Genomic DNA, 11,784 nt, shown 5'->3' with positions numbered 1-11,784 from the left:
TTCGGCCACGAGCTGGCCCATGTCTTCGTCGCCTCTGTTTGCAGTCGACCTCGGCTGTTGCATGAACAGTGATTTTACGTGGGGAGAGGGGCGCAGCAGAAGCAATGGTCATGCCATGTTCGACGTGATGTGGCCGCGTGATCGATGGGGACGTCCGAGGAGGCGTTTGGTGGGCAGTGGAGATCACTCCTCTGCCTGCCTAACAACAGGAAAGAAGTGATGGCGCAAGCAATCATCTCGATATGCTGCTGGCTGGCTTTCATTACTATTAGGTGCATCACAGTTCATGGACAGTAAGATTCTCCCAGCCTATGGCCTTCTTTTCTATATGTTTTAGGGATTGCTTTTTGTTTGTACGCTTGCACTTGGAGGAGAGGAGACAGATCCTAATCCTTCACCTAATAAAACATCATAATCTGAAACGAGAAGTGATCATTGGTTGACGCTAGCTTTCTATCCAAAGGAATGAGCATTAATGATCAATGGGAATGGTTATCTACTCTCACACACTGGAAAGTTGTCTTCCTTAAAGAAGGATGTGCACTGTGTGGAGTCGTAGTAGGTATATATGGCTTCAATGTTTGATGTGTCTTCCCCCCTTAAATCTCTTCTCCTTTTTTGTCTCTGGAAGTGACGGTGATGTGGCCTGGTTCCCCGTGATCATGAATCTGCTCAAGATCAGAGCGACAGAATTGAATTATGCTAAATATATTCTGATCAAGAACTTAACAAAATTATATATATATATAATTAAGACAAAAATGATTCACTGTCCTAAGGCATATTCCGAACCTTTTTCGTGCAAATATTGATCATAAATTCATCCCAAGATACAATCAAAAGAATATTTAGATATATGCATCAATATGGGAATGAAGATACAACCAAAAAAAATATTTAGATACATGCATGAACATGTGAACGAAGAAGACCTTCAGACATAAAATTTTAGATTTTTTTTCCAACGATTCACACCTCAGCTGTTTGTTGATAAGCCATACAAATCAGTGCTGCTTGTGGTTGCAATGGGTGAATCTTGAAGACGACATGCAGAAAAAGGTACACACAAAAGCATCCCCTGACCCTTTTTGTAGGGCAATTTTATTCATACAAATCTTACATCACATCAACTGGAAGATGACTGGCCATTCTTAGCACGACATCATCCACAAACACCTGCGACACTCGCAGGACACCAAAACCCGCTAGCAAGCAAAGCATGCAATCAATCAAGCCCCTCCTCCTCCATCAACTTAGCATGGTGGAAGATCCATCGGTGGAGGTAGGATCGACTCCTCCGGCCCGTCTCCGTTCTCCACGACGAAAGCCATCTTTAGCCCCCAGCTCGTGTGGACTTCCAGATGACAGTGCATGAACCAAACCCCTGCGACCAGACAAGCTTCTTCAGCATGTGCCGAACTCAATCCCAGCTCAAATCGCTGCAAGAAAGAATGGTGATGACGATGATGATGTAAAGGAAGCATGAACCTAACCTGGATTGTCAGCTCTGAATCGGATTGCAGTCCAACCTCCCGTGGGAACTCCGACCGTGTTCCTCTCCGGCGGGTCGATCAAGTTGAAGGTTTCCGGGTCCTTGGCGGGGTCGAAGTTTCCGATCCCGGTTCCGACGACGAAGAAGTTGTAGCCATGGAGGTGGAAGGGGTGCGATTCGACCATGAGGAGGTTGGTGTCTTGCAGCACCAGTTCGACGGTGGAGTTGAAGGCGATCCTGCTGAGCCTGGTTCCCAGCGATGTGCCGAGGTTCGCAGTGAGGGGCGTGCCGGTGTAATTGAACGAGGTGGGAGGCTTGTCGGGGAAGTCCAACCTAAACACTCCCTTCATGTCGTAGTAATGCGCTTGGAGCAGCGCGACTTGGGGCAACACGAAAGTGATGTTGTTCAACGACGCCGTGAGCCTGGTGCCGTTCAAACAAGTGGGGCACGGATTCACCCCGAGTCCGATGGTGTAGAAGAGACGTCGATCGACGTCGAGGGGCACGCTTGCAGGATATCGTGGCGAGTTCAGGCTCCTGAGCTGGTCGCTGAAGCTGGCGACGAACGAGGTATCGTTTGGCGCAGGCAGCTGTGGCATGACGGGGACGACGGTCGTGGGGACTCCCCTGTACTGCAGGATCGCCGTCGCGGTCTTGTTGTCGACGGGAATGGGGATGTCCATGAAAGACCTGGTCGCCATGAAGTACCTGCCGGGAGCTTGGTCGGCTCGAACGAGGACGTTGGTCGTTTGACCTGGTGCAATGACCAGGGCGCTGGTGTTGAATGGCTTGCAGTAAACTGCGTCGATCTCCACCACCGTCATGCTGTGCCCGGCGATCGCGAAGAAGAGGTCGTCATTGAGGGCAGCGTTGATGATCCTGAGGAGGTATGTCTTGCCCGATTCGACTTCCAGGGCGTAGGTATCTGGAACATCATCATCATGCTCAGCAAGTGCTTCTCTGTCGGTGAAAGCAGAGGAATGTGATCTCTTACGCTTCTCCGGGCATGGGAAGAGAGGCCCTGGCTTCCCATTGATGGTATGAGCATCCGAAGTGTTGGGAGGCAATCCAAGTAAGTTTCCTTGCTGCTCCACCTTTTCCACATCGGCGTTCCACCATTCTCCTACAAATCCACAAGCTCAAATGTTGAATCTCTCTGCAACTGCGACCCATCATCGCTCGGCGTCTGTTCTCCACGACTCACCTAAGATCAGTTCGGTTTCTTGGTAGGGCTGAGGGAAGGGGTACGGAACTCCTTGCTCGGGCATGATCACGATGGCGCCGTGCACGGTGGCGCGCAACCAGAGGATGTGAGCGTGCCACCACAGCGTCCCTCTCTGGCCGGTCACGTTAAAGTGGTAGGTGTAGCTGCCGCCACTGCGAATGGGGCACTGTGTAACGTAAGCCGGCCCGTCCGCCCACCCATTTCGGAGCTGCTTCACCCCGTGCCTGCCCACCATGACCGTGCATGTTTAGATCTTGGAATCAGCGTGTGATGTGTTCGAGTCATGTACCAGTGGATGGTCATGTTGTACTGCGCGTAGTTGGTGACGTTAACGATCAGCCGATCTCCTTCCCGAGCGTAGATGGTAGGCCCGGGGAGCCGCCCGTTGACGGTGACGACCGGCTTCGCATGGCAGAGCCTGCTCACGTTGCTCACGACGACCTGAAGCAGCAGAAACCATGGACATGGGACAGAGAAAGATGAGATCTGTAACGTCGTGGAAGCAGAAGCACTACTCACATCAAACTGGTACTTCTTTGTGGCAGCTTCTGTCGGTACCGAAACAAGCATGAGAAAGCCCAGGAGCACGATGACAATGGAAGCATGGAAACAACCCATCGTCTTCTTTCCTCTGTGTGTTCCTCGTCTTCAATGATGGTTTGTGTCGTGAGGTTGATGGATTCGTACGTGTGTGTGTATATATATACATATATAGAGGTGTAAGGTGAAGGGTTTGTGGCATCAGTAGGTTAAGGAAGGAAGAGTTGGTGAGAGAGGCTCGCCGATGCTTGGAAGCAAGACGGAGGAAGTTAAGCATAGTGAGACCGTGAGAGGAGGCTATCCGGAGGTAAATATGGGATTCACCTGCAGCTTTGTCTTCAAGAAAAAGGAACAGTGGAGATTCTTGCTTCAAGAATTGTGCAGGGGGAGGATACGGATGCACTTTTAGGAGACGGCATTGAGTCGCTTGGAAGAATTGATGTGTCCTAAGTAGTTGATATGTCAACTTAATGTGTTGTTCTATCCTTCATGTTTCATATTAAAGAGCGGGAAAACATGCAAGTAAATGAATCGAGTTGCTGGTTACGTGTCATACGATGATCAAAGGATCATAAAGTCAAACGAGAAAGCCCATTTATCATTGACTCCAGCCCAGTATTGGCCATCATCATTATTATTATTATTATTATTATTATTATTATTATTATTATTATTATTATTATTATTATTATTATTATAGAAACAGTATAATGAAAATTTTGAAATTAATAAAATAAATCCGTTGAATTAATATTTAATTTCCAAAGCAGCAGAAGTTGGTGCGTCGTACTGAAGCCTCATTAGCTGCTCTCAGATGATGGGAAGAGGACAAAGAGAAATCAATGATTGCTTCACCGTCTAAAATGAGTTCGTACGAACGTAAACAGCGATTTCACACGTATCACAGCAGCGTTCCGCTTGCTTCGAAGTGCGTAAGATGGCGACTTTCTGCAAGAATCGATTCTTTAGCTTGGACATCTATTCTTTGCCTTGGTCTCACTCAAAGAAGCACACCGGGAGACCAACACTCTTTGCCTCCCCCCTCACTCTTCCGAGTACTCCAGAGAAGGCAGCGAGCGAGTGGCGGACTGATGTCATCCCCGAAGCAGCCTACGATCGTCTACCCACAGTACATCGCAGCTCGGCATGGCTCCGGCTCCGGCTCCAAGAGCGGCTCTTTTGCGCCCGTCTTCATCGTGCTCACGGTGATCGCCGTCTTGGTGGCGGCCGCCTGCTACGTGGGTCAAGTCTTTGCTCGACGCTACCTCCGTCCCGTGTCGCGAATGGACCGAGCTCTGGAATCCAAAGGAGAAGACGGCATTCAGGTGAAGCCGGGCGCCGCGAGCGGCGGATCCCAAGGAGCCGATAATGCCAAGGACGAGGAGGTGGGTGGCAGTGGAGGTGGCACGGTCGATCCCGGCGCAGCTGGTGCGCCTTCTCCTTGATATGGGTCGGAGTCGCTCGTCGTCGTTGAAGCATTTCACCATCTTGTTTTGTTTCCACGTTTCTGCGTTTTGATCTGTCATGGATGCTGTCCTTTTTGCTTTGGGGAGTAGAGTGCGATCCACTGGCTTCGGTCATGAATCTAGGAATTTTATTTTACGTCCATTTGTGGTGGACAATGAGAATTCTTGCGCGGTTTCCAAGTAATTATTATTCGCAGTACCTGTGTTAACGCAATGTCCAATATAGATGCTGACTCAGATTTACTCCAGATATTGCTCCGTATGTCTGCCTCGTTGTCGGGTAAAGAAAAAGTCCGAATTGAGTCATTCGATGCTTCATTTCTTGTTCGGAAGATTCAGTCAAATTACAAATTTATAGGGATGCAAGAATATTAGAATAATTCATATGACTAAGAATATAATACTTGAGGAATTTTTTTATAATATGATATGAGATCATCCAAATCGTAATTAAATATTGGAAATGATTATGTGTTTTCGCCAACTATGAATATTAGCATCAATCCTAAATACAAAGTAATGTTTAATTGAATTAGCTTTCCATTTGTATGTGTTAGGAAAAGCTATTATAGTGGAATAATTTTTTTCCCCCATTTGTGTATCAAAATAAAGTTCTTCATCAAAATATTAATTTATTACTAAAAATAAATATTAACCAAAGTAATATAAACATTAGAACAATAAATCAATCATAAAATGATACATTTAATTTTTATGTAAAAAACCCAATGTGGAAAAAACTACAGTACCGTAGTATATTTCAAACTTCTACAATTACTAATAATAGTAATATGTTTATAATAAGTCTTCTCCGGAATAACTAGAGTCTCACAATAACATCAACAACATATATCTTATCTCAACAATAACATATCATCATCACCATAGATGAATTTCACGAAAGAAAAATTTTAAGTCTCACAAAGTAGATATAACATAAAAGCATATCAGAGAAGATAAATTATAGATCGGTACGATTAAGATTGTAGAGCTTCTTATAAGAATTCTTCACACAAAATTTGAGACAAAACCGACGAAGTTTAGCCACTTAATCATCTAGCAAATGCCTCAAAATCTTAACTTTTTCTCTCCTTTTGTCTCAATGTTCCTTTTCTCTACGTCACCATAGTTTCATCGCATGCCTCTTCTTGTCGCACACCCTTTGCTATACACATCTCCACTATTTCTTTTTTTTTTTCTTTTTTTTAATACATCAGATTTGGGCTCAATGTCCAAATCAATCGGTCCAAGCCCACCTATGGGCTAGACCTAATAATTCTCTCCTTCCAGCTCATATGGTGGGCTATACTAAGCTCGCTCTTCACCTATATGCTTCAAGTTTCTCCTTAGGCAAAGACTTTGCCAATATGTCTGATCTATTCTTATTAGTATGCATATTTTCCAAGTGCAATTCTTTCATCTCAAGCAAATCATGAATCTAATAATATCTTGCATCAATATACTTGAATTAAGAATGATATATTGAATTTTTTGAGAGGTGAATGACATTCTGACTATCACAGTAAATAGTATATCCTTTATGTTTCAAACTCAATTCCTATAGAAACTTTTTTCATTCATAAAGCTTCTTTGCAAGCTTCAGTAATTGATATGTATTTTGCTTGTGTGGTTGATAGAGCAACACAATTCTATAACTTAGATTGCCAAGAGATTGCTTCCCTTGCAAACGTTATCAAGAAACCCAAAGTGGACTTCTTGAAATCAGTATCACATGTCATATCTACATGTGTGTACCCCTCTAGCACAGATTCATCATTGCTAAAATATAAACATAACCTAGAATTACCTCATATCTTAATATCTATTTCGCTATTGCCCAATGTTTTTTACTAGGATAAGAGAGAAATCGACTTACAACTCTAACTGCATGAGCTATATCTGGCATAGTACAAATCATATCATATATCAAACTGCATATCGCAGATGAGTAAGACACTTTGGATATTTCTTTTTTTTTTTTCTCACTTATAAGATATTATTTCAAACTAAGCTTGAAATGATCTACAAGTGGAGAACAAGCTGCTTTAGCTTTACTCATGTTGAATTTTTCAATAACCTTTTCAATATAGGTGTCCTGAGATAGCTAAATCTTTTTAGTCTTCCTATAATGAAGAATTTTTATACCAAGTATTTGTTTTGTCGATCCTAAGTCTTTCATGGCAAATGATTTACTTAGCTCTCTTTTAAGCTTCTCAATTTTATCAGTATTATGACTAATAATTAACATATCATCAATATATAGTAGAAGAATAATGAAATCATCATCTGAAAACTTTCTTGTAAATACATAATGATCAGATGTGGTTCTATTATACCTTGGTTCATCATAAAAGAATCAAACTTCTTATACCATGAGTCTTGTTTGAGTCCATATAAGCTTTTCCTAAGCTTGTACACTAGATTTTCTTTTCCTTTGAATTTGAAACCTTATGGTTGCTCCATGTAAATTTCTTTTTCTAAGTCACAATAAAGAAATATAGTTTTTTACTCAACTTCTAAATTTAAACGAGCAGCCAAACTAAGAACAAGTCGAATAGAGGACATTTTCACTATAAGAGAAATATTTTTTTAAAGTTAATACATTTCTTTTGACTGAATCATTTCACGACTAATAGTACCTTGTATCTTTGTTAAGAGCTATTATTTTCAGTCTTCAATTTGTAAACTCATTTGTTCTTGAGAGCTTTCTTCCCTTTAGGCAACTTTACTAAGTCATAGGTGTGGTTCTCAAGCAACAGTCTCATATCTTCTTGCATAGCTTTAACCCATTCTTTCTTGCGCTTATGTAGAATATCTTCTTAGTAAGTTTCTAGCTCTTCTCCGTTAGTAAGCATAACATATTTATGTGGAGGATATCTTGTAGATAGTTGTCGCTCTCTTGTGGATCTTCTCAATGAAATCTCAACTAGTGGTGGAGGTACTTGCTGACATTCTCAATTGTCACTCTCCCCCGTCAATTGGTTCAACATCATCAATTGTTGGAGTATCATCATTAACATTCTCACCATATTCTTCTTGTTCATCTCCTCTATGATCATCATGAACTGCAGGTGGAGGGATTGGAACCAAACTCCAAGGAATATAAATAGAGGTTTTTGGTTTCTCAACATTGTCACCATCATCAAACAATTGGTCTTCAAGAAATACAACATCTTTGCTTCTAATAATCTTCTTCACTGGATCCCATAATTTGTATCCAAACTCTTCATGACCATATCCCAAGAAAATACATGCTTTTGCCTTATTATCAAGCTTGGACTGTTGAATCTCGGATTTTGATGATGAAGTCAATTGTCATTTGTTGTCTAATGTATGTGTTGAGATAAGTGTGCAGGATTAACTACGATGAAAGTAAGACATGCAGCAGGAGTTGCGCCGGAGTCATGACAATGATCACGTTGGAAGTTCGAGAGCTCGATGGAAGTTCGGACAGTCGTCGGAGGTTCTGCGGGAATAAATCCGAGAAGTCCAGAAGCTTGCCAAAGGAGCTCGTCGGAACTTACCAAGTGGATCGTCGCAGTCCAGGAGTTTGCCGGAAGTCCGCAGGAGCATCACCGAGGGTTCATCGGATGATCGACGGAAGTTCGCCGGAAACTCGCCGGAAGAAGCGAGTGACGTACCGAAGCAAGCTGCAGAATATGTCTTAGGAAATAATCGTAGTTAGCACTTTGATTAAGTTAGAAATGGGAGGTGATCCCATTAGCTTAATCCTGGGGCAATTGGGCCCCTGAAGAACTCAAATTGGGTCGAATGGTTCAGCCCATTCGGACCTAGGTTACTGTGGGAGGTAGCACCGCCCAGGCTATGTCTCCCAGCGAGACTAGGCGGTGCAACCGCCCCAGCCAAGAGGTGCAACCGCCCAGGGCTCAGTCTCCGAGCGAGACTGGGCGGTGCAACCTCCTCTATCAGGAGGTAGCACCGCCAGAGCTCAAGTTTCGAGCTCTGCTAGGCGGTGCAACCTCTCCAGTCAGGCGGTGCAACCGCCTAAGCTCAGTCTTCGAGCTCTGGCAGAGAGGTGCAACCACCCCTGACAGAGTTAGCACCGCCCAGAGGCTCAGTCTTCGAGCTCTGCCAGGCGGTGCAACCTCTCTAGTCAGGAGGTGCAACCGCCTGATCCCGGAATTCCGGGATTTGATTGTTTTGAGCTCCAAATTTGAACTGGGTTGGGGCCTATAAATACCCCACCCATTCAGCACTGAAAAAATACAGACCTACACCGAATTCTTGATCTTTTCTGTGATTCTAAGAGCTCCAATTTGTGTTAAGTCCAAAAGTTCTCCTCTTTCTGTTCTTCAAGTCTTGAGTTGTAAAGAGAGGAGAGAAAGGTTCTGTAAGGGTTGTCTCCTGAGCCCGTCAAAAGGAGTGAAACTGTAAAAGGGCAGTTGGCCTTCACCTATTGAAGGAAGGCCTCTAGTTGACGTCGGTAACCTCGTCGGTGGAGGAAGCCAAAAGTGGAGTAGGTCAAGACTGACCGAACCACTCTAAATCTCTGGTTTGCGTTTATTTTGAGCACTTTATCATTACTGCAAACCTCCTACATAGCTACTGCTCTCTGCGCTTTTACGAACAAGTTTCTAAGTTCTGATCTTTCCGAATCTGCATTCAGACGTAAATCGGTGTTTTCGTACGATCTTTACATTGCAGTTTACATTTACGTTTTGATTCTATTTATAACTGCAAACTGTCTTCTGCGCTTTTACGAACGAGTTTCTTTGCAGTTTACGTTTACGTTTTGACTCCAATTATAACTACGCTTAGACGCAATCTGCGCTCAGACGCAAACTGCGCTCAGACGCAAACTGCGCATAGACGCAATCTGAGCTTAGACGCAAACTACGCTTAGATGCAAACTGCGCTTAGACGCAATATGCATTTAGACGCAAACTGCATTTAGACGCAAACTGCGTAAACTACGCTTAGACGCAAACTGCATTTAGACGCAAACTGCGTAAACTGCGCTTAGACGCAAACTGTGTTTAGACGTAAACTGCACTTAATCATAAGTAATCTTAGAATCGGCTTTTGCATCGAAACAGTTCTTATCGAACGAACACAGCTTTCGTTTTTTCGCTGAAAGATTTCCGCTGCACTAATTCACCACCCCCCCCCCACCCCCCCCCCCCCCCCCCCCCCGCCCCCATTCACCCCCCCCCCTCTTAGTGCTCTCGATCCTAACAATTGGTATCAGAGCCCGATTAACTCTCAAACGGATTAAAACCCAAGAGAGATGGCTTACGCCGGAAACCAAGAGGGCCATTCCATTACACGTCCACCCATGTTTAATGGGACGGACTACACCTATTGGAAGACCCGAATGAGGATCTTTCTTATTTCTATAGACGTTGAACTCTGTAATCTTGTCGAGAATGGTTTTTCAAAGTCTTCTCTTCCAATGATCGATTGGAACGATTCGGAGAAGAAGGCTTTCGCTCTTAATGCAAAGGCTATGAATGCCTTATTTTGCGCACTTGATAAAAACGAGTTTAATCGTGTTTCGATTTGTGAAACTGCATTTGATATTTGGCACACACTCGAAGTGACTCATGAAGGCATAAGTAGAGTGAAAGAGTCAAAAATCAATCTTTTGTTACACTCTTTCGAACTTTTTCGGATGAAACTGAGTGAGACTATTGGCGACATGTTTACCCGTTTCACGGATGTTGTCAACGGTCTAAAAGGACTCGGAAAAAGTTTTTCAGATTTTGAGCTCGTAAATAAAATTCTAAGATCCCTTCCTAAGAGTTGGGATCCTAAAGTCACTGTTATTCAAGAGGCAAAAGATCTAAACAACTTCCCTCTTAAAGAACTAATTGGGTCATTAATGACCTACGAGATGACTTGTAAAGCTCATGAAGAGCAAGAAGACATCCTTCCAAAGAACAGGAAGGATATGACACTTAGAACTTTGGAAGATCACTTGAAAGAAAACTCAAGTGATGAGGACTGTGATGATGACTTGACACTTCTAACAAGAAAATTTAAAAAATTCATTAAAAGAAACAAGTTTAAGAATGACACTAAAAGTAAACTTGAACCCAAGAAAGACCAAGTTATTTGCTATGAGTGCAAAAAGCCGGGACACTACAAGAGTGATTGTCCCCAAGCCAAAAAGAGAACAACAAAAAAGAAGGCGCTCAAAGCAACATGGGATGATTCGAGCGCGTCTAAAGAAGAGGAGTCCAACACCAAGCAAGTTGCTCATTACGCCTTAATGGCCATCGGAGAGGAGAAACCCACACCATCGCAAGCTAGGAGCAAGAGATGATACCTTGATAGTGGATGCTCAAGGCATATGACCGGAGATCCATCTCAATTCTCTAAGCTCACTAGCATAGACGAAGGCTATGTCACCTTCGGAGACAACAACAAGGGTAAAATCATTGGCAAAGGAACCATAGGTAACAAATCCAACTTCTTTATTGAAGATGTTTTGTTAGTTGATGGTTTAAAACATAACCTCTTGAGCATTAGTCAATTATGTGATAAAGGATACACTGTCAAATTCGAATCTAATGCTTGCATCATTGAAAAACCACATAAGAACATGTCTATGATTGCATTAAAACAAAATAACGTATACACTATTGACATCAATGATTTATGTGATGAAATGTGTTTTGCCGTTATGAATGAGGATGCTTGGCTATGACATAGAAGATTAGGTCATGCTAGCATGAAACTAATCACTCAAATATCATCTAGAGAACTTGTAAGAGGAATTCCTCATATCAAGTTCATCAAAGATAATATATGTGATGCTTGCTAATTAGGTAAACAAATCAAGGGTAGTTTTAAAGCTAAGAATCAAATAAGCACCTCTGGGCCCTTACAATTGATCCATATGGACTTATTCGGACCAATCTCTACATCGAGTCTTGGAGGTAGCAAGTACGCCTTTGTCATTGTTGATGACTATAGCAGATATACATGGACCTACTTCTTAAAACAAAAAATGAATGCTTCAAATATTTTACCAAGTTCTGTAAACTTGTTCAAAATCAGAAGGGTTCTATGATTTCGTCAATTAGAAGTGACCATGG

At 43.0% G+C, this 11,784-nt stretch overlaps 1 protein-coding gene across 1 annotated transcript; it reads right to left on the bottom strand.

Annotated features, from left to right (window-relative positions):
- Positions 1–1,060: 1,060 nt before the first annotated feature.
- LOC135606505 (laccase-11-like) lies at positions 1,061–3,383 on the bottom strand. The gene is made up of 6 exons (XM_065097534.1): positions 3,237–3,383; positions 3,007–3,158; positions 2,697–2,941; positions 2,487–2,615; positions 1,494–2,417; positions 1,061–1,384 (listed from the first exon to the last, which is right to left on the bottom strand). Exons 1-6 carry the CDS (start codon positions 3,333–3,335, stop codon positions 1,254–1,256), a joined length of 1,680 nt encoding a protein of 559 aa, XP_064953606.1. The 5' UTR covers positions 3,336–3,383; the 3' UTR covers positions 1,061–1,253.
- Positions 3,384–11,784: the final 8,401 nt, after the last annotated feature.

This window comes from Musa acuminata, chromosome BXJ2-3, assembly GCF_036884655.1.
Source record: "Musa acuminata AAA Group cultivar baxijiao chromosome BXJ2-3, Cavendish_Baxijiao_AAA, whole genome shotgun sequence".
Lineage (NCBI taxonomy): Eukaryota > Viridiplantae > Streptophyta > Magnoliopsida > Zingiberales > Musaceae > Musa > Musa acuminata.
This window is presented reverse-complemented; position numbering and strand designations above follow the sequence as displayed.

Excerpts from the sequence above, each read along its gene's own strand:
- LOC135606505 (XM_065097534.1), bottom strand. The coding sequence starts at position 3,335 with ATGGGTTGTTTCCATGCTTCCATTGTCATCGTGCTCCTGGGCTTTCTC. Across the intron at positions 2,616-2,696 it reads AGAAACCGAACTGATCTTAG|GAGAATGGTGGAACGCCGAT; the intron begins GTGAGTCGTGGA and ends GTGGATTTGTAG. Across the intron at positions 2,418-2,486 it reads CTTCCCATGCCCGGAGAAGC|ATACCTACGCCCTGGAAGTC; the intron begins GTAAGAGATCAC and ends ATGATGTTCCAG.